This window comes from Pan paniscus, chromosome X, assembly GCF_029289425.2.
Source record: "Pan paniscus chromosome X, NHGRI_mPanPan1-v2.0_pri, whole genome shotgun sequence".
NCBI classification, from domain to species: Eukaryota; Metazoa; Chordata; class Mammalia; order Primates; family Hominidae; genus Pan; species Pan paniscus.
The window spans coordinates 55,837,068-55,859,284 of NC_073272.2; the positions used below are offsets into that span (position 1 = coordinate 55,837,068).

Sequence of the window (22,217 nt, forward strand, 5' to 3'; positions counted from 1 at the left end):
GAACTCCCGACCTCAGGTGATTCACCCGCCTCAGCCTCCCAAAGTGCTGGGATTACAGGCATGAGCCACTGTGCCCAGCCAATTTTTTAATTTTAAAAAAATCCAGTGCTGCCACTCATTTGCTGTGTAATTTGGGCAAATGACCCCTCTGGGCCTCAGTTTCCTCATTTGTAAAATAAAGAGAACAATAGCATGGGCAGATTAGTTACTGTGGGGATTAAATGTCTAAGTACTTAAAGATGACTGTCTTTCATTCACTCTTGCCATCATTTTATTCACTCCAAGCCTGGGTCCCTTGATCACTACTGTTTCCCAAATACTCGGGCCTCCTCAGTCTCACTGGGTAGAGTTGGAACCCATTTGCCCACTGTGGGAGAGTTAGTCAGGGGCTGGCTCTTACCTCCAGGATGGACCTCCGGCGCTGGGGTGTATGCTGGCTGCAGGCTGGACTGCTCCCAGGCACCCCGTGCAAGGCCACATAGCAATCAGTGCACACACGGTTGGAGCGGTTGTTGTCATAGACGAGGCGGGCCCGGAACTCGGAGCACTTCCCACAAACCACCTGGGGTGGCAAGTGAGCAAGAGTAGCCTGATTCCAGCGGCTCTTCCCTTCAGCATACCAACTCCCACAGCAGACTTGTGGCCTCCCCCCACTTGGAGGGTACCCACTCTGCAGTGGGCCTTTGGGCTGCCATTCTGTCCCCTCCCTAGCTCTGCCCCTGCCTCCCAACACTCACATGCCCACAGGCCTTGCAGTGGTGCCTGCGTTTGGTGATAGAATTGAAGGGCTCCTGGCAGCGCATGCACATGGTGACTTCCTTTTCCCGGATGGGCGTAGGTGCCCGCTTCCCAAGATCCACGTTCTGTAGGGAGGGCCAGGTCTCAGGTCAGAGACAGCTACTCCCCAGCCCAGTCCAGCCAGCCCTTGTTCCTGCTCCAACGCTTGGATTATCATGGGGTGGGGATGGGCTGGGGGTAGGGGGAGCAGCCACATTCAGAAGACCTGCCTTTAAGTCCTGGCTCTGCTCCTAGCTGTGCTACTGAAGACAAGTCACTTCTATTATACTTTCTGGGCCTCAGTTTCCCCAATGATTTCTCTGTGGCCCTACCAATGGAAGACTGCTTCTGAAGTCATGCATTGCCTCTCTGGTCATTACCGTCTAGGAAAGGGAGAGGATCATCTAAAGGTCAGGTGGGCATTTGGAAGTCTGGAAGGGGTCCCAGTGCAGGGGAAAGAGGGCGGGGACTCTTACTGGAGAGTTGGGCGGGGTGTCTTCATCTTCCCTGTTTGTTGAGTTCAACAGTTTGAAGGTCTCCAGCGTCTGTTCATGCTTCAGGAGGGTGGAGTTGATGGCCTGGGGAGGAGGTGTAAGAAATGAGAAGTCAGATCACCCCACAAACTACCCATTTCTACCCTCGCCTCACCTTCGTATACCCTAGCCTGAAGTTAGAAAAGCTGGGTTTCAAACCCAGTTCTGTCACTGGTAGGTGGATGACTTTGAACAAATCCCCTCCCAAATCCAGGTCTCAGTGTTACAAGTGTAAAATGGGGGAGGGGGAGTGGTGGCTGAAAAACCTCAGGTGGCTTTCCTGGCCACCTTCTGGGCTTAAGATTTTACAGAGCTTGACACCCTCACCTTATACACCCTCAGAGAAACCAGCTTCCTAAAAGAAGAGTTTGTGAGTTTCTGCTCAACCTCTGCACCTCAGTTTGCTTATCTGTAAAATGGGGATAGTAAAGTTTGCTGAAAGACAGTTGTCCGGGACCATTCTGGTTAGCTGTGAGTTTTGAGGGAGAATCTATCAACCCCTAGGAGACCTGTTAATACTCTTCTAGCCCCCTACCACAGAGCCTTGGATGTTACCTGGACCCAGTCTTTCTTCTCCTCCTCAGTCCTTGGGGTGGGGAATAAAAAAGAAAGATGTTTGGTTAGGTAGGCCCACAAAAAGCAATAGGAGTGGAAGAGCAGGTGTTTTGGAGTCAGAAAGACCTGGGCTTGACCCTCTTCTTCACCTATTACTTATATGACCTTGGGCAAGTCACATAATCTGCCTGGGTTTATTTATTCAACGATTACTAATACTTTCCAGACCCTGTGCTAAGAACTTGAGCTTCAGAGAGGACCCTGCCCTCAAGGAGCTCATGGTCTAGTAGAGGAAATAGACAGGGACAATACAGGGAGATCAGTGTTTTGATGGTGAAAATAAGGCCAAGGAGCCCAGAGGAGGTGACATGCCCCAGTCTGAAGTTTGGGTGAGGACTTTTCAAGGAGGTGCTAGGCCTCAGGTAGAGGAGTAAGGGTGAAATGTGTGGGAGAGAATATAGAACATAAAAGAAACCGTGTCAATAATTATCAGTTGGCCGGGTGTGGGTGGCTCACACCTGTAATCCCAGCACTTTGAGAGGTCAAGGCGGGTGGATCACTTGAGGTCAGGAATTGGAGACCAGCCCGGCCAACATGGTGAAATTCTGTCTCTACTAAAAGTACAAAAACTAGCCGGGTGTGATGGCTCATGCCTGTAGTCCCAGCTACTCAGGGGGCTGAGGCATGAGAATCGCTTGAGCCCAGGAGGCGGAGGTTGCAGTGAGCGGAGATCGTCCCACTGCACTCCAGCCTGGGTGACAGAGTGAGACTCTGTCTCAAAAAAGAAAAAAAATTCTCTGTTGCTGGGTGTCAAGTTTGAGAAAAGAGGGTAGTTTTTTTTTCATTTGTAAAATGGAGATAATGATTATCACTCTCTGGGTTCTCAGCAGTAACTGAGGTAACGTGTACAGTGCTCAGCACAATGTCTGGCACACTTGATGCTCAATCAGTGTGAGTTCCCCTTCCCTGACTCTTCTGTCTGCCCTGCACTGCACTGCAATCACTTTATTCTGACTGTATTCTTTTTTTTTTTTGAGACGGAGTCTTGCCCTGTCACCCAGGCTGGAGTGCAGTGGCGCGATCTCAGCTTACTGCAACCTCCGCCTTCCAGATTCAAGCCATTCTCCTACCTCAGCCTCCCCAGTAGCTGGGATTACAGGTGTGTGCCACCATGCCTGGCTAATTTTTGTATTTTCAGTAGAGACGGGGTTTTGCCATGTTGGCCAGGCTGGTCTTGAACTCATGACCTCAGGTGATCCACCCGCCTTGGCCTCCCAAAGTGCTGGGATTACAGGTGTGAGCTACCATGCCTGGCCTATTCTGATTGTATTCTTTTAAAAAATTATTTTATTGGCCAGGTGCAGCGGCTCATGCCTGTAATCCCAGCACTTTGGGAGGCCGAGGCGGCTGGATCACCTGAGGTCAGCCTAGCCAACATGGTGAAACCCCATCTCTACTGAAAATACAAAAATTGGCCGGGCGTGGTGGCGGGAGCCTATAATCCTAGCTACTTGTGAGGCTGAGGCAGGAGAATCGCTTGAACCTGGGAGGCGGAGCTTGCAGTGAGCCGAGATGGAGCCATTGCTGCCACTCCAGCCTGGGCAACAAGAGAGAAACTGCGACTCAAAAAAAAAGAAATATTTTATTTATCTATATTTTCTAATTTATAATTTCTTAGAAGTGAACAAGTGTTGCTTTTTATTTTTAAGAGCCACAATAGACGGAGTGGTGGCTCATACCTGTCATCTCAGCACTTTGGGAGGCTGAAGCGGGAGGACTGCTTGAGGCCAGGAGTTTAAGACCAGCCTGGGCAACATAGTGAGACCTCATCTCTACAAAAAATACGAAAATTAGCTGGGCATGGTGGCATATGCTTGTATTCCCAGCTACTTGGGAGGCTGAGGCAGGAGGATCACTTGAACCCAGGAGTTCGAGGCTGCAGGGAGCCATGATAACGCCACTGCACTCTAGCCTGGATGACAGGGAGAGACCCTATCTCAAAAAAAAAAAAAAAAAAAAAAAAAAAAAAAAGAAGAACTACAGTATAGTGGAGTTTTTTGGCTATTCATGCTGAAGTGTATAGGGGTGAAGTGTCCTGATATTTGTAATTTACTTTAAAATGGTTCAGCAAAAGACATTTAATGTCAGTAGTTGTTGACTCTTAAATAAGTGGTTGTACACCCTGATACACACATTAAAATCACCTAGGGACCAGGCGTGGTGGCTCATGCCTGTAATCCCAGCACTTTGGGAGGCCGAGCCGGGCAGATCACAAGGTCAGGAGTTCAAGACCAGCCTGGCCAATATGGCGAAACCCCGTCTCTACTAAAAATACAAAAATTAGCCGGGCGCGGTGGCATGCACATGTAGTCCCAGCTACTCAGGAGGCTAAGGCAGGAGAATCACTTGAACCCGGGAGGTGGAGGTTGCAGTGAGCCGAGATGGCGCCACTGCACTCTGGCCTGGGCGACAGAGTGAGACTCCATCTCAAAAATAAATAAATAAAAATTAAAAAGTAAAATAAAATCACCTGGGGGGCTTTTAGAGCTCTCCATGTTCAGGCTATCCCCCAAGCCAATTAAATCAGAATCTCTGCAGGTGGGTCCCAGGCATCCGTATTTTTTAAAAGCTCCCCAGCTGATTCCAAAGGTTGCCAAAGTTGAGAAGCAGCTGTCTAAGTTGTGGGCATGTGGGTGCTTGTTGTACTTACACTTTTCCGGATATTTGAAAATTTGCATTAAATTTCTTTTTTCTTTTAAGGGCAGTAAAAGTGACTGCAAAGCAAAGCAAACCCTCCACGCCTTCCTGCTGCCACTAGGAGGAAATCCTACATTGCTTGGCTGCCCCTTCTGGGCCCAGTGTCCCACTGCAGCCCCTTTCCTCTCTGCAGATGATGAGTCCCTGTCACGTGGCTTGTCACTCCCCTGGATGTGCAGGGCATCTGCTTTGCTCTCACTTTCCCTGCTGTAGGCCTCCATGAGGCTCTCAATCTCCCCAAGCTTCAAGACTCACTTCATCCCCCAGGAGGATACCCTCTATCTCACATTCATCTCTCTCTCTCCCACCTCCTTGCAGTCCCAGCCAGTCATTTCTCACTTTCTCACAGCCTGTCAGAAGCAGGCCATCTGCTGACATGCATCCATCCTCTGGCCCTCACCATGACCCTGATACCCTTTCACCTGGTCCCTCAGAAGGCAGCATAGACAGTGGTTAGGAATGTGGACTCCAGGGCCGGATGACCTGAGCTCCAATCTCAGCTCTGCTCCTTTCTTGCTCTGGGATCTTGGGCAAGTACATAAATATTCTTTTTCTTTCTTTCTTCTTTCTTTTTTAAGAGGCGAGGTCTCGTTATGTTGCCCAGGCTGGTCTCGAACTCCTGGCCTCAAGTGATCCTCCTACCTTGGCCTCCCAAAGTGCTGGGATTACAGGCGTGAGCCACTGCGCCCTGCATGCAGAACTGTCCTACACCTAAGTTTCCCCATTTGTAAAGTAGATTTATGGTAACAGTAGCTACTTCTAGGGCTCTTGTAAGCTTTTGACTAGTCAACTTAGACTTAAAATTTTAAGTTAACGTTAACTTAAAATTTTAAGTTAACGTTAACTTAAAACAGCACCTGGCAAAAAACTAAGTCTTGAGGAAATATGAGCTATGATTGTAATCATCCAAGTAGAGAATGGATATGAAAGGCCCCTCTGTTAAATGGCTGGCCATCATCCCATGCTATTATTTTAAAATGTTTATTATAAAAAACTTCAAGCATACAAAAAAGTAAACAGGATAGCACAAGTACAATACATATCTATATACCTACTATAGAGATGCAAAAATTTTTTTATATTTTGCCATATTTACTTCATATATATGTACATACAGTCACGCGTCACTTAACCACGGGGATGTGTTCTGAGAAAGGTGTCGTTAGACCATTTCATTGTTGTGCGACTATCAGAGAGCGTACTGACACTAGTACACTAGATGGTCTAGCCTACGACACACCTAGGCTATAAGGTACAGCCTATGGCTCTTAGGCTACAAACCTGTAAAGCATGTTACAGTTGTACTGAATATTGTATTAATTTGTAGCACACTAATTATTTGGGTATGCATATCTAAACCTAGAAAAGGTATAGTAAAGACAGGCGTAGTGACTCACGCCTGTAATCCCAGCACTTTGGGAGGCCAAGGCGGGCAGATCACTTGAGATCAGGAGTTCGAAACCAGCCTGGCCAACATAGTGAAACCCTGTCTCTACTAAAAATACAAAAATTAGATGGGCGTGGTGGCATGCACCTATAATCCCACTTACTCAGGAGGCTGAGGCAGGAGAATTGCTTGAACCTGGGAGGTGGAGGTTGCAGTGAGCCGAGATCATGCCACCGCACTCCTGGGTGACAGAGTGAGACTCTGTCTTAAAAAAAAAAAAAAAAAAAAAGAAAAGGTAGAGTAAAATATGATACTTTAATCTTATGGGGCCACTGTGTATATATGGTCTGTCATTGACCAAAATGTTACTATACAGTGCATGACTGTATATGTGTATGTATGTATATGTGTGCAAATGTGTATGTATGGTTACATATGTATTTTTTGGGTGCTGAACCATTTTAAAGTAATTAACAGACATTGTGACACTAAGCCCTCAGCATGCACTGCTGCAAAACAAGGCCATTCTCCTGCATAACCACCATAACATTATCACACCTAAGACAGCAATAATTTCTCAATATCTAATGTTCACTTTACATCCAAATTTTCTCTTATTGTCCCACAAATGTCTTTTAGGGCTCTTTTTCCCAAACCAGGCTTCTGTCATGGACCAAGTACTGCATTTGATTGTTATTTCTCTTAGATCTCTGAATCTACAATAAACTATTTGTGGTGGTATTATTCATGTTGGGTTTCACATCCCATTCTTCTCTCTCCTCTAACAAAATCCACCAGAAGAAATTCTTGCTTCAATTAGGGAGAGCTTATTCATTTTCCAAAAGGTTTCCCTGGCAGGAGTGCCACCTTTCCCCATATCGTGAAGTACTCACCCTGAATCTAAATAGTGTCTAACCCTTAGGGATCACCCCCACCGCTGAAGAGCAAGCCTGCATCTTTGGGGAAAGGTGCCCATCCTTTCTCTGGAACAATCTCTGGGCCTGGAATGCCTCAGCATATCTGAAGAAAAGGGAGGTAGGCGCTGGAGGAAAGGCATAGGCAAGGATAAGTACCTGGCCTGGAGCTCGAGGGAGCGCTGCTTTCCTGACACCAGGAAGGTTCGAGGCAGATTGAGGTTGGAGCTCTCCTTTAGCTGAATGGAGGCAGAAAGGGGCATGGTGAGGCCACTGAACTCCACAGGGCCCTAGCCCTCTGCACACATACACACACAGACTCGGGGTCAAAGCCAGCATCTTTGTTCCTCCCAACACCAATGCCCCACTCCAAGTTCCCATTTCCCACCTCTTGGATGCTTACCTCCATGCCATCTACATCAATGCGTGCCCGCACGCTAAACTTCTGGCCAAGGAGCCGCAGCCTGGGCACGCAGTAAAGGAGGCGGTCGTTGAACTAGGAAGGAAAAAGTTTGGGATGTATGTGCAGAGGGCCTAGTGGGGATGTGGCCCAGCTCCTTGCCCTGAAGCTTTACTGCCAAGGACTGTAGGCAATAGATGGAGAAAAGACAGCCCAAATTGGGCACAGGGGTCACAAGGAAAGAGCCTAGGCATGGAAGACACTTCCTAGTGGGGAACCTCGGGCAAGTCACTTCTCTGCAAGGCTTATTTGCCTCATCTGTAAAGTGGAGAAAAAAAATCCTAGCTAGGTAGTGAAAATACAGTTCGTTACTAGAGGAGAGAATGGCTAGCAGGAGGTATAGTCTGTTTTTCTTTTTTTTCCTCTTTCAGGAATGAAAGGAGGTATAGTCTTGAGTGAGTACCAGGTCACTATGTGTGTGTGTGTTGGGAGGGGCACGACCCACCCACAATTCCATGCCTGGCACTTACTAGTATGAGGTATCGGTCTTGAGTGGTCCCATTCTTTGCTGACAGCTTAAGGATGTGACCTTCTTTTATGAGCTCTTTGGTGGGGCTGACAATGTCCTCCTCGCCCCCTAACAGCTCATATACCTTCAGCAGCTTATGCATTCGCTCCTGGCAAGACAGGGAACAAAAGGCACGGTTGGGGTGCCAGCCTCCTGTCAGATGCCCACAAGTCACGACACCCCCACTCCAGGATGGAGACACCACAGGTGGGTGGCCAAGGAAGGGCAGGGGCTAGAAGGGCCACTCACCATTTTGCGGATGGCAGCATTCGAGTGCTCTGCTGCTGTGGCGATCAGCTCCAGAGACTCTACAGGCATAGAGGGGTGAGGTCAGATGGGGGACTAGCAGAGAGGAGCCTTTCCGGGGCTTTGTTTTTTTTTTTTTTTGAGACGGAGTCTCGCTCTGTTGCCCAGGCTGGAGTGCAGTGGCGCGATCTCGGCTCACCACAACCTCTGCCTCCCGGGTTCAAGCGATTCTCCTGCCTCAGCCTCCCAAGTAGCTGGGACTACAGGCACGTGCCACCATGCCTGGCTAATTTTTGTATTTTTAGTAGAGACGGGGCTTCACTATGTTGGCCAGGCTGGTCTCGAACTCCTGACCTTGTGATCCACCCACCTCAGCCTCCCAAAGTGCTGGGATTACAGGCGTGAGCCACCGCACCCGGCCTCGGGGCTTCTTTCCTCCCTGAATACCTCCTCCTGGCCTGATCACACCCTCCCATCTCAGAAAGCTCCACCCTCAAAGATGTCCACAGCAACATCATTTAAAATCAGAAGTTGTCCAATGTCACAATGCCAGAATCACAATAGATGGAGTAGTTGGCAGCCAATAAAAAAATGCAAGCTTGCCAAGATTATTATTACCATTAATAATAACAATAATAGTTACATATGTAACCAGAAGGAAGCATACCGATGTTGTCTGTGGTTGGTGGGGCTGTGGGTGGTTTTTATTGTCTTCTTTAGGTTTTTCTGTATTTTCCATATTTTTGACAAAGAACATGTATTACTTTTATAATCAGAAAAAGCCATATAAAGAAACAATGAGATGATCCTGTTCTTTGTCTCAATGATTCTGATTCTGGGTATCTATCCTAGGAAAATACACATTCTATATACACAAACACATTTTTGTCATATTGGTATTTACAACAGTTCCAAGTGGGAAACAAAAATGTCCATCTGTAGGGGAGCACACCTTCACCTGTACCTCTTCCCTGCCAAAAAAAATGGCCAACTGTAGGGGTTCAGTTAAATACATTATGGTGTCTTCATATAATGGAACATTAAACAACCTTTACAAATGATCCTCATGTAGGTCTTTTAATAATCTGGGAAATGCTCAGGGTGTTTTAAGAAAAGGATACAAACATGTTTATATAGAATGATCTTACTTTTACAAGTATACATGTCTAAAAAACACCAGGAAGAATTTATGTCACAATGTTCATTGTGCTTATTCTCTGGGGGCTCAGATCACAGGGGATTTTTTTCCTACTTCTTTCATCTTTTTCTGTAATTTCCATATTTCCTATAGTGACCAGGTATCATCAAAAAAAAAAAAAGAAAAAGCTGAAATGAGTCCCTGTACATCTCCACACACTAATAAATCCCACCCATGCTTAAGGCCTGGCCACAGTCTTCGTGTACCCCATTCTGTATGTGCTGGATCTCCCCACTCAGATCAGCCTGTGCTGGAGGAGCAGAGGTGCTTCTGAAGGAGGTCCATATGGCTGGCCAACCACGTCGTGTTTTCCTAAGAGGCTCTCTCTTCATGACCAAGTTTTGGTGCTCACGGAGATCTATGGCCCCTGTCCCAGCTCAGGCATCCACATGCCTTTCAGGGGCCGGGCTCCAATCTCTAACCCTTATTCCATCCTAGCTGCCAGAAGGAGCTTTCTCACACAGTTTACTGTCACTCCTCTGCTCAAATCTGTCAATGGCTCCCCTGTGCCTGCAGGGTAAAGACCTAGCCCTTTAGCCTGACATTCAAAGCCCTTGGTGAGGCTGGGCGTGGTGGTTCATGCCTGTAATCCCAATACTTTAGGAGGCCGAGGGGGGCAGATCACCTGACTTCAAGACCAGCCTGGCCAACATGGCAAAACCCCGTCTCTACTAAATTTATAAAAATTCGCCAGGCGTGGTGGCACGTGCCTGTAATCCCAGCTACTCGGGAGGCTGAAGCAGGAGAATCACTTGAACCCTGGAGGTGGAGGTTGCAGTGAGCCGAGATCGCGCCACTGCACTCCAGCCTGGGTGACAGAGCGAGACTACGTCTCAAAAAAAAAAAAAAAAAAAAAAAAGACTCAAAGCCCTTGGTGATGTGGCTTCTGCTGACCACTCCAGCTTCCTACACCTCCCTAAACATGTCCCGTCTTACTTCATCTGGCCAGCTGTCACTGTCTTCTGGATCTAGCTCACTTCCTCCAGTGAGCCTGCCCAGAGTTCTCGGGCTGGGTTAGGACCCTGTCTGGGTTCTCACATTCTCCTTTGCTCCCTTCTGTCCCACTAGTCACAGTGCTCATCATGTATTTATACATCTGCATCCATATTCCTCAGTAGACTACGAGCTCCCTAGGACAGGGCCAAGGTCCCACTGCCCTCTCCAGGCAGATGCTTTGGATAAATTAGCTCCTTCAACCCTCACAACAACCCTGTAACATAGATGATTGTGCCCCATTTATCCAATGAGGAAACCAAGACCCAGGGAGAAGGTGACCACCCTAGGTTGCCTACCTGGGTGGCAGAGTTGGCATCAGAGCTGGGAATGATCTCCCAGCTGCCTTTTCTCCTACACATCCTACATCTCCCCCACCCCAAGGCAGGGGGCAGGCTGAGTGGTAGAGGTAGGGGGCACCCAGGGAAGGGGATAGGAAGAAGACTCTGGCAAGTTGTGGGCACACAAGCTCAGGCCTGTGTAGGCTGATGGGCTCTGACTGGAGGCTTTGTTACAAGGAGCTCCGTCTGGAGATGTCTCATGTGGAGTACAGACTGGCATTTCCAAGGATCCAGGGTGTACAGTCCCTACCTGGGGGCTCAGTGTGGGGATTTCAGTCTAGAATTTCACTTAGGGGTTCAGGCTAGGGAGTGCAATCTGGGGGGCCTGATGTAGGGGCTTGGTTTGGAAGTGTTAGTGGGGCCTGGTCTGGGCTTGGCAGTCTAGGATCTTGGTTTGGAGTTCAGTCTTGGGCCCAGTGTAGGCAACTGAGGCCAGGAGTTCCAGATAGCCTGGTATGGGGAGATTGGTCTAGGGTCCAGGCTCCAGAGTGCAGTCTGGAAAGTAGAAAGTGGGCAAGTCAGTCTGGGGAACCAGACATATGATTCAGTGAGGCTCAGCCTGGGGAATTTAGTCTGAGGTGTAAAAAATTGGGAGCTCAGCTTACGATCTTGGGCTGAGGATCTTAGTGCGCATATCTCAGGCGGGCTCTCATTCAGAGATTCTCATTCTGAACAGCTCAGAAAACCAGACAGGGAAGTTGTTTCTGGGGACAAAGTTTCATCTTTGGACTTGATGTGGGGAGCTCAATCTGGGAGGCTCCATTAAGGAAGCTCAGTTGGCCAAGCTCAAGCTGTGAGGTTCATCCCGGGGCCTCAGATAGGGTTGGGATTGATACAAAACAGGAAGCTCAATTTCTTCAACTCAGGCTGCTCTGCCTATGGAGTAGCCATTCTTTACTTCTTTACTTTCTTAATAAACTTGCTTTCACTTAAAAAAAAAAAAAATAGGCCAGGCGCGGTGGCTCACGCCTGTAATCCCAGCACTTTGGGAGGCCAAGGCGGGTGGATCAAAAAGTCAGGAGATTGAGACCATCCTGGCTAACATGGTGAAACCCCGTCTCTACTAAAAAAAAAAAATACAAAAATAAATAAATAAATAAATAAAAATAATAAAAAAAATAAAAGGCCGGGCGCGGTGGCTCATGCCTGTAATCCCAGCACTTTGAGAGGCCAAGGTGGGCAGATCATGAGGTCAGGAGATCGAGACCATGCTGGCCAACATGGTGAAACCCCATCTCTACTAAAATACAAAACTTAGCCAGGCATGGTGGTGTGTGCCTGTAGTCCCAGCTACTTGGGAGACTGAGGCAGGGGAATCACTTGAACCCAGGAGGCGGAGACAGCAGTGAGCCAAGATTGTGCCACTGCACTCCAGCCTGGCGAAAGAGCGAGACTCAGTCTCAAAAAAAATAAAAATAAAAATAGGCTGGGTGCGGTGGCGCACGCCTGTAATCCCAGCACTTTGGGAGGGCGAGGCGGGTGGATCACGAGGTCAACAGATTGAGACCATCCTGGCCAACACGGTGAAACACTGTCTCTACCCAAAATACAAAATTTAGCTAGGCGTGGTGGTGGGCGCCTGTAATCCCAGCTACTTAGGAGTCTGAAGCAGGAGAATCGCTTGAACTTGGGAGGCGGAGGTTGCAGTGAGCGGAGATCGCGCCACTGCAGTCCAGCCTGGGCGACAGAGTGAGACTCCGTCTCAAAAAAATAAATAAATAAATAAAAATAAAAATAAATAAAAAATAAATAAATTTCTTAAACTCAACCTGGGGCCAATTTTAGAGGGATGGGCATTAGCCAGTGCATTTAGTAATAAAAGCAGCTAACATTTATTGAGCCTTTACCATGTGCCAGGCATTGTGCTAGGAGCTTTACCCAGATTATCTCATTACTTCTCAAAACAACCATATGAGGTAGGTATCATTATCATCCCCATTCTACATGTGAGAAAACTTAGGCTGAGAGGCTGAGCAGCTTGCCCAAGGATATACAGTTGAGAAAATGGACTCTATCTGGAGCCCACTCTAGGTTGCTTTCACTGGCGGCTCACTTTGGGTCTAGTGCAGGGAGCTTATTTGGAGAATTTTCACCTGGGGATGTTACGTTGGGGATCCAGTGTGAAAATAAAATTGCAGAACTGAGTCCTGGAAGCTCAATGTGGACATGGGACTAGGCACTTAGCCTGTGTGGCTTAATTTGGGGGACAGTCTAATAATCTAGGGCATTAGTCCTGGAGCTCATCATGGGACTCTCCATCTGGTAAATGAAAAATAGGGGTCGTTGGCCGGGCACGGTGGCTCATGCCTGTAATCCCAGCACTTTTGGAAGCCAAGGCAGGTGGATCACGAGGTCAGGAGTTCGAGACCAGCTTGGCCAAGATGGTGAAACCCCATCTCTACTAAAAACACAAAAATTAGCGGGGCGCGGTGGTGGGTGCCTGTAATCCCAGCTACTCGGGAGGCTGAGGCTGCAGAATCGCTAGAACCAGGGAGGCGGAGGTTGCCGTGAGCCGAGAGCGCGCCACTGCACTCCAGCCTGGGTGACGGAGCAAGACTCTGTCTCAAAAAAAAAAAAAAAAAAAAAAAAGAAAAAGAAAAAGAAAAAAGAAAAATAGGGGTCATCAGTCTAGGGGACTTGGGCTGGGGAGAACACAATCTGGAATCTCTGTCTGGAGCTCAGTCTGGGCTGCTGAATTTCAGGGTTCCCTCTGGGGAACTCAGGGAATCCAGTCTTGGGGCTCAGTGGGGCTTCAGTCTGTAGGATGCACCTGGAGAGTCAGTCTTTTAAGTTCAGGCTGAAAGTTTCAGTCTGAGGGATATGAAATAGGAGAATTAATCTAGGGTGCTCAGTTTGGCAATACTTGTCTATAGAATGGTGGCCAAGGAGATCAGACTGGGAAGCTCTTTTGGGGACCTCAAGCTGAAGGCTCTCACTGGGAACCCACTCTCAGGGCTCAGTGTGGCAAGAGTATTCCAGGTGGGAAGAGGCCCAGTCTGGGGATCTTAGTTTGAGAAACCAGTGTTGGGATCTATAACTGGGACCTCAGAATGGGCTTAGTATGAAGGTTCAGTTTGGAGATGTCAGTCCATAGGGCCCATCCCAGACAATCAGTCTGGAAGGCCCTTTCTAGAAGTTTAGGCTGGCACCTCAGTGAGGGCTCTTTTTCAGCAGGAGGAATGAGGTACTTACTTATGCTGCAGATGTCTGCTTGTAGAGCTTAGCTATTAAACTTTCTAGAGGCCTAGTTCTTTCTAGGGGTCCAGGCTTGGTAGCAAAGTGCCCCATCTGGCAGGGTGGAGAAGGCTCAGTTTGGGAAGCGGACACAGCAGTGGACACAGCTGTCCACTTCCCATTCTTTTTTTTTTTTTTTTTTTTTGAGATGGAGTCTCACTCCGTGCCTCAGGTTGGAGTGCAGTGGCACGATCTTGGCTCACTGCAGCCTCTGCCTCCCAGGTTCCAGCGATTCTCCTGCCTCAGCCTCCAGGGTAGCTGGGATTACAGGCACGGCCACCACGCCTGGCTAATTTTTGTATTTTTAGTAGAGATGGGGTTTCATCATCTTGGCCAGGCTGGTCTCAAACTCCAGACCTCAGGTGATCTGCCCGCCTCAGCCTCCCAAATTGCTAGGATTACAGGCGTGAGCCACCACGCCCGGCCTCGAACCCCATTCTTATGGCTTTTAGGACCCCACACTTTCTTGGTTTTCTTCCTACCTTTAGGGCTGCTCCTTCTTTTTTTTTTTTTTTTTTTGAGATGGGGTCTTGCTCTGTCACCCAGGCTGGAGTGCAGTGGCGCCACCTCGGCTCACTGCAACTTCTGCCTCCCGGGTTCAAGTGGTTCTACTGCCTCAGCCTCCTGACTAGCTGGAATTACAGGCGTGCACCATCATACCTGGCTAATTTTTGTATTTTCAGTACAGACAGTGTTTCACCATGTTGGCCAGGCTGGTCTCGAACTCCTGACTTTGTGATCCACCTGCCTCAGCCTCCAAAAGTGCTGGGATTACAGGTGTGAGTCACCGCGCCCAGCCTAGGGCTGCTCCTTCTAAGTCTCCTTTGGTGATTCCACATCCCTGAGCTTTGTCCTTGGCCCCCTTTCCCCTCCTTTTACATTCACTCCCTTTGGTGATCTTGGCCAGCCTTATGGCTTTGGAATACTATCTATGTGCCAATGACATCCAAATCTCTCCCTGAAATTCTAGATTCATCTAACTGCCTGACTAGCAGCTCACTTTGAACATGTCCAAAGTCAGACTCCTAAGATCATCTCAGGAACCATCACCACCAGCCAAAAACCTATAAGTCATTCCTGACTCTTTCTCCCAAGCCCAGCATCCACTCCACCCTAGTCCTCTCAGTGCTGCTTCTGAAAAGAATGTATCCTGAATCCAACCATTTCTCACTGATTCTACTGCTACTGTCCTCATCCAAGCCAACTTTTCTCACTTGGATTATTGCAAAAGGCTTCTAACTGATCTCTCAGCTCTCTCTCTTGCTCCCCAAGTAATCATGATCGAAACCTTCCCATGGCTACCCACCATACTCAGAATAAAATCCATCTCCTTATCTTGGCCTTCAGTCTTTGCTCCTCTCTCCAACCTCATTTCTACCATTCTACTCTTATTTGTCATGTTCAGGTCACACTGACCTTCTTCCTGATCCAGAGATATGCAACCTGTCCAGCACCCCACCTCCCCTAATATCTCCCCTTGCCTTGGACCCTGTACTTGCTGTGGCCTCTGCCTGGAACATGCTCAACCCCAACAGGCATGTGCCTACCTTCTTTTTATTCAGGTTTTGACTCACTGTCTTCTAGTCAGACAGGCCACCCAATCTCAAGTAGGCTCTCCAGCCACTGTCATGCCACCCTCTTCTAATTCTCTGAATTATACTCAGCACCTATCTAATATTCTACTGTGTATTTATTTGCCTATTTATTTATTCTTGAGATGGAGTCTTGCTCTGTCACCCAGGCTGGAGTGCAGTGGCTCAATCACAGCTCAATGCAACCTCTGCCTCCCGAGTTCGAGTGATTCTCCTGCCCCGGCATCCCGAGTAGCTGGAATTACAGGCACCCACCACCACGCCCAGCTCTTTTTTTTTTTTTTTTTTTTGAGAAGGAGTCTCGCTCTGTTGCCCAGGCTGAAGTGTAGTGATGCAATCTTGGCTCACTGCAAACCTCCACCTCCTGGGTTCAAGGAATTCTCCTGCCTCAGCCTCCCAAGTAGCTGGGATTACAGGTGCCCGCCACCACGCCCGGCTAATGTTTGTATTTTTAGTAGAGACAGGGTTTCACCATGTTGGCCAGGCTAGTCTCAAACTCCTGACCTCAGGCGATCCCCCGGCCTGGCCTCCCAAAGTGCTGGGATTACAGGCGTGAGCCACTGCGCCCGGCCTCTACTGTGTGTTTATTATTTTTGTTTACTGTGTCTCATTGCTGACTAGAATATATGCTCCCTGAGATCAAGGACCTTGTCTGTTTTGTTCACCTCTATATCCCCAGTACCTAGAACAATGCACAAAAACATGGAGGTGCTCAGTAAGTAGCTGTTAAACTAATGAATGAATGAATGAATGAATGAAAATCTGGGGAAGAGAAAGTGGGGTAGGCGGGGGGAGCTCTATCTGGGGTGTGGGGTTCAGGTTGATACTGGAGGAATCGGGATAGAAGATTTTTCTAGTGGTTCAATGTGTAAGGATTCAGTCTGGGGAGGAGGTATCTCAGCCTAGAGATCCAAATTTGAGAGGTGGAAAATTTGGGGTCCAGTCTAGGGTGCTCAATTTGGAGGTTCTTTTGGGAGGTTCATTCTGGGTAGTGGCTGGCGGACATGGAGGAAAGCTCTAAATCTGGAGGATGGAAAATTGATGAGCCAGGGCTCTTTCTGGGGAGCTCAGCTGTGGATATTCTGTGATGTGGGCTTGGCCTGAGGGGTCAGTCTGGCCTCTCAGCTTGGTGGCTCAGTCCCTGAGGTTTCAGGCTCAGTTTCCTTTCTCATTTGGTACAACTTCATTTGGGGGTGAGTCTAGGGGTCAGCTTTGGGGTCTCGATCTAGGAAATGGATGAGTTCCTTTAGGGGATCATAATGGGCATGTCACTCAAACTCTGGGGTTCCAGTTGGGAAGTTCAGGTTGGGGATCTCCTTCTGAATGTTCTCTACAGGTATTCAGGCAGGGGTCTCAACTTGGAGGTCCCTGCCTGAATACCCAAAGAGAACATTCAGAAGGAGGATCTCATCCTGGGGTCTCACTTCAGAACCTCAATGTGGGCCTTTCAGTTTGGAGATCCTCCTCTGGGATCTCAATCATGTGGCAATGGAAGGCCGACCCTGTGAATTAAGTCTTGGGGTCCTGCCTCAGAGGTCTGACCTAGAGCTATTAGTGTGGAGAAGTAGGAAGGGGCCTGGGTGCACACACTCACTTTGGGCATCCTTGCTGTCCGGGGAGCCATGGGGCAGCTTTAACAGATAGTCCTTGAGAAGAAGCTCATAGCGGGGGATGCGCTGCACAGGCTCCAGCATGTGGTGCTGCAATGTCAGGTTGCCACAGGCTTCCTCCTTCTGTGACAGGCAGAAGCAGAGGGGCTCAGATCTGGCTGCAGATGCCCCACCACATCCCTGCAGACCTCTCCTCCCCCAGTCTGCTCCTTCCAGCTTGACCACTTACCTGCACCTCATGGATGATGACTTTAAACTGGGTGGAGCGCTCTGTCCAGGTGTTGACCAGCTCCACGGCCCGGTCAAAGTTCTTCACATACTCACCATACATCTTGAGGAAGGGGGCCAGTTTCTGCAGGATGTCTCCAATGCGTGGATAGCGGTCCCTGGGGTGGAATTAGGGGCTGATGTGGTCCTGCTGCTCTTTGCCCCTCAGAAACTTCCCCCACAGGTTTCCAGCCCCAGGCAGATACCTTTCATCTCAGTCCTAGAAACCTACTTCTCAGCTAGTCTGCTCCTTCAGAAATGCTGCTTACATTACAGGCCAGTGAGGCCAAGAGGCTCGGCTTGACTTCAGACCACAGCCTGGGATGCCACCTGCCTCAATTCTGCCCTGCCCGAGTACTGGTTGAAGTACTCACCCTGAGACCTTACTGCCAGGACCACTTCATATACTGATTATCAACTGTGTGCTGGGTGATGCTGGGGACACAGAAATGAGTCACACCCATTTGAGCCCTGAGAGGGTCACCATCTGGTAGGTGAGACAAAGAGACCAGGCCTGGTTGTACTCCTCATTGGTCAGTCTGGTGCAGGAGCAAAGCAAACCAGACCTGGTCCCAGCCCTCAGGGTTCACAGACTCGTGGGGAGATATAGGAACCAGGCTTCATGCTGGCTTTCTGTGGTCACAGTCTGGTGAGGGGGACACACTTGACTCTGTAGGTGTGGAGAATCTGTAGGTATGGGGAATGTGGACATGATTTTAAGCAGGGAGAGACATGGTCTGACTTGTTTAGAGAGACCATTCTGGCAAATGGTGTGGACTCTAAAGGCTGGATTGGAAGAAGGCCTGAGAGGCTGCCTGTAAACCTTGCCCTTCTACCTCAGGACTCAGCTTAGGCATCACCTTCTCCCTGAATCCTTCTGTAATCTCCAAGCTAGGCTTGGTCCATTTGTCTGGATTCCCACAGCCTCCCATTCTCTGCTCTATCATAGCACTGTAAAAATAACAAAAGCTTACATCCATTGAGCACTTACTGTATATATCTGGTACTGTTTTTTTTTTTTTTTTTTTTTTTTTTTTTTTGAGAGAGTCTTGCTCTGTTGCCCAGGCTGGAGTGCAGTGGTACGATCTCGGCTCACTGCAAGCTCCACCTCCCAGGTTCACACCATTCTCCTGCTTCAGTCTCCCGAGTAGCTGGGACTACAGGCGCCCGCCACCATGCCCGGCTAATTTTTTGTATTTTTAGTAGAGACGGGATTTTACCGTGTTAGCCAGGATGGTCTCGATCTCCTGACCTGGTGATCCGCCTGCCTCGGCCTCCCAGAGTGCTGGGATTACAGGTGTGAGCCACCATGCCTGGCCTATACCTGGTACTGTTCTAAGCTCTTTTATGTATTGTTATTTAATCCTTAAAACAACCCTACAAGGTAGGCCGTTATTATTTCCCCCCATTTTATAGATGAGGAAACTGAGGCATAGCAACTTAAGAAACTTGCTCAAAGCTAGCAAGTGGCACAGCTGGAATTTGAACTCAGCCAATTTGGCTCCTAACCTCATACTCCTGTAGGCTATGCTATTCTGTTGCAATTTTCTGAGTTCTGGTCTGTGTTCCACATCAGACTGGGAGGTCCTCGAAGGCAGAGCTTGGGCCTGATTCTTTTTTCTTTTCCTTTTTTTTTTTTTTTAAGACAGAGTCTAGCTCTATCACCTGGGCTGGAGTGCAATGGTGCAATTTCGGGTCACCACACCTCTGCCTCCTGGGTTCAAGCGATTCTTGTGCCTCAGCCTCCCGAGTAGCTGGGACTACAGGCACGCGCCATCACGCCAGGATAATTTTTAATGTTTTTAGTAGAGGCAGGGTTTCGCCATGTTGGCCAGGCTGTTCTCGAACTCCTGACCTCAGGTGATTCACCTGCCTCAGCTTCCCAAAGTGCTGGGATTACAGGTGTGAGCCACCGTGCCCGGCTCTGATTCCTTTTTCAAAAGTCACTAAGAGGAAGAGCAAGCAGAAATGAAGTCTTGTGTACACCTCTGGGTCTGGGCTCGGCAGGCAGGTGGACAGGGGAGTGGGCAGTCTAGGTCTAGGGCCCCTCACCATTCCTCCATGCGCTTCTCTAGCTCAGGCAGCAGGAACTGCTGGTGGAAGCAATAGATGGAGCAGATGTTAGAGAAGATGCCGTGGACAACGTCGGCCGGGAAGGAACTGCGGTTCCGAGCTTCTTCCAGCAGCCGGGCACAGAACACCTGTGGGGCAGGGCAGAAGCACTCAGCCCAGCTGGGCCTGGGGCTTGGCTGGTGAAGGGTGAGGGCAGTATTTGTGGGGAGGCTTGTGGAGCTTTGGGATCAGCATTGGTCTTGAGACGAGGAGACAGGGAATGGGGTTAGGGTTATATATTGGGAAGATGGATTTCAGGTTATTCCAGCAGTCCCTGGCTTTGGCCCCCACACTTGAGCTTGGTCCCGGCAGAGCAAGTATTCTGGCTGAGATCTAACTCAAGTGCGAGGGTGCCTTCTGAAGAAATGTTAGGCTGCTTGGGCACAGAAAGGGGTCCCTGCTGCCAAGAGTTAGGCTTTGGAACAATTAGAAGTCAGGATCAAGGTCAGGCTTAGAATTAGATTCAGGGTCAGAGAGAAAGTTGGAATTAGATCTGTTCATTTAATGAATATTTTTGAATGTCTGCTGTGTGCGAGGCACTGTCATAGAGGGTAAGATAGAGCAGTGAACAAAGATAAAAATCTCTACTCTCAGGGATTCTAGTGGATTTGGGATCTGGAATAGGGCCAGGGTTAGAATGAAGTTCACAGCTAGGGATAAATTCAGGATCTGGGTCCAAGTCAGTACTAGTGTCAGAGTCGCAGTCAGGGATGGTGTACCTGCCCAGCGTTAGGAGTGAGGGTTGGTATCAGCCCTCACTGATCAAGCTTGGGGCATAATCAGAGTTGGCTTCAGGGACAAGCTGACTTCAAGGTCAGAGAGGAGCCTTACTGCCTCTAAATTCTGGCCACAGTGGTGGGATTGAACTCAGGCCCTATCACTGCCTCCTTGAAACGCACCTACAAGGTCCTGGGGCCCTGGTACCCCCAAGGGGCCACTCACCTGATCCAGGAGATGGAGCCTGGAAACGTAGGCCTTCTCAGTTTGCAGGAGCTCATTGGCAATGTGAAACACCTTCTGCTGCACAGTCAACTGGAAAGGAGAAACAGTAACCCCTGATCCATCATCCTCTATCGTAACCCTCACCCAAGCCCCCAGAATTCTTAAAACAGTTCCCATGCCACTCTAAGCCTAATACCACCCTAGGATAACCTTGACCCCCATCTCTAGATCTGTAAGTCCTTCAGCTTCATCCCTGAGTCCCCAGTCTACCATAAAGCCTACCCCTCCATTCTGATGACGTGCACTCCCTCACTCAACAACTCATTCACCCGCTCTCTCTATTCACTCAGCAGAGTGTAGTGGTTAAGCATGTGGGATGGTAAGTCAGACTTCCTGGGTTCAAATCCTAAGCTCTGCCATTCACTAGCTTGTGTAAGTTCTTTAACAGCTCTGTATTTAGGACGCCTCATCCATAAATACAGATAATAATAGAATCTATTTAATGTAGAGGCTGGTGAGAAACAAAAACAAAACCAAAACAAAATAATAATAGGACTGAAGTCCATTGGTAATGGAGACAATTAGATAATTTAATATAAATAAAACACATCAGACTACAGATTAAATGGTATATAAATGTTAATTAATCATTTATTCACCCAGTCAGTACACTATCAGCAAGGGCTTGCTGAGTACCTGGGGTGTGAGAAAAGCACAAAAGTATAAGAACGTATAAAACTCATTGCCTGTTGGCCTAGTTTCCTATTCCTTAGATATATGTGTTGACTACCTGCCATGCCGGCAGTCCCTGGCTTTGGCCCCTGCACTTGAGCTTGGTCCTAGCAGAGCAAGTATTCTGGCTGAGATCTAACTCAAGTGCGATGGTGCCTTCTGAAGAAATGTTAGGCTGCCCGGGCACAGAAAGGGGTCTCTGCTGCCAAGAGCCTTCATCTGCACAGCCTCGGGCCCCTGCAGGGCTCTAGCTCTTGCGCCCCTCCTCCAGCTGATGAGAAGTCTCTATGGATGTAAGTAAGAGACTTTCCGTATTACAAATAAGGAAACTGAGGCTTATGGTAGGGAAGCGGAGAGGGAAAAGACTTGCCCAGTGTCACAGAGCTTGGAAACAAGGTCCTATTTCGAGAAATACTGAGCTAGGGGAAGAATCAAGCACAAAAGGCGCTCCCAGGTTCTCCACATGGACCTGCCTCTCGGTGAACACAGGTCAGTACCTCCACAGACTCCTGTCTCTCCATCAGGGGCACTGGGATTTCTCTGTCCTTCTCTTCCTCCTCCTCCTCGTCGTCCTCCTCCTCCAGGTCACTGTCAACCTCTTGGGAGCCAGGCCGGTGGGGGTCGGCCAAGGCAACAGGCACACTAGCCAGGGCAGGGGGCCCAGGGCAGAGGCTGTGGCTGGGGGGCCCGTCATCACTGACGAAGCAGGTCTCCTCGCTGTTGGATGGTGAGCTGATGCTATCAATGCCGCTGTCCCGGTTGGGCACCTTCTCACCGTCCCGGGGCCCAGGAGCCAGCAGAAACAGGCAGCGGGAGGCCTCACCCTCGGGGAGCTGGGGCACTGGTGGCTGCGAGGTTGGCTGTGGCAACATGGCTGGCTCTGGGGGACCTGGGCTGGGGCCAGGGGCTGGTCTATCCGAGGCGACAATCACAGGCTCTCTGAGGTGGGTGGTGGACACACATGGAGGCAGGGTATGAGCTTGACTGAGAGGCCTCTCCTGACTATCCCTTCCTGTCCCAGGCTCCCCCATTCCCCTAGAGGGTGCCCTAGGGACCAGA

At 49.1% G+C, this 22,217-nt stretch overlaps 1 protein-coding gene across 2 annotated transcripts in view; it reads right to left on the reverse strand.

Annotated features, from left to right (window-relative positions):
* The window catches only part of FGD1 (FYVE, RhoGEF and PH domain containing 1), a 49,887-nt gene that overhangs the window by 2,949 nt on the left and 24,721 nt on the right, over nucleotides 1-22,217 (reverse strand). Inside the window, exons 4-16 of one of the 2 annotated variants that reach the window (XM_034950415.3) lie at nucleotides 21,656-21,875; nucleotides 20,427-20,516; nucleotides 19,425-19,573; nucleotides 17,335-17,491; nucleotides 17,090-17,228; nucleotides 8,141-8,199; nucleotides 7,854-8,000; nucleotides 7,327-7,419; nucleotides 7,083-7,162; nucleotides 1,866-1,896; nucleotides 1,254-1,355; nucleotides 738-863; nucleotides 401-562 (exon numbers count right to left, since the gene is read on the reverse strand). In XM_034950415.3, coding sequence (XP_034806306.1) covers nucleotides 401-562; nucleotides 738-863; nucleotides 1,254-1,355; nucleotides 1,866-1,896; nucleotides 7,083-7,162; nucleotides 7,327-7,419; nucleotides 7,854-8,000; nucleotides 8,141-8,199; nucleotides 17,090-17,228; nucleotides 17,335-17,491; nucleotides 19,425-19,573; nucleotides 20,427-20,516; nucleotides 21,656-21,875 — 1,555 coding nt within the window. Of the gene's footprint in view, nucleotides 1-400; nucleotides 563-737; nucleotides 864-1,253; nucleotides 1,356-1,865; nucleotides 1,897-7,082; nucleotides 7,163-7,326; nucleotides 7,420-7,853; nucleotides 8,001-8,140; nucleotides 8,200-17,089; nucleotides 17,229-17,334; nucleotides 17,492-19,424; nucleotides 19,574-20,426; nucleotides 20,517-21,655; nucleotides 22,098-22,217 lie in introns of both variants that reach the window. The other variant, XM_003807155.5, reaches the window with a different exon arrangement.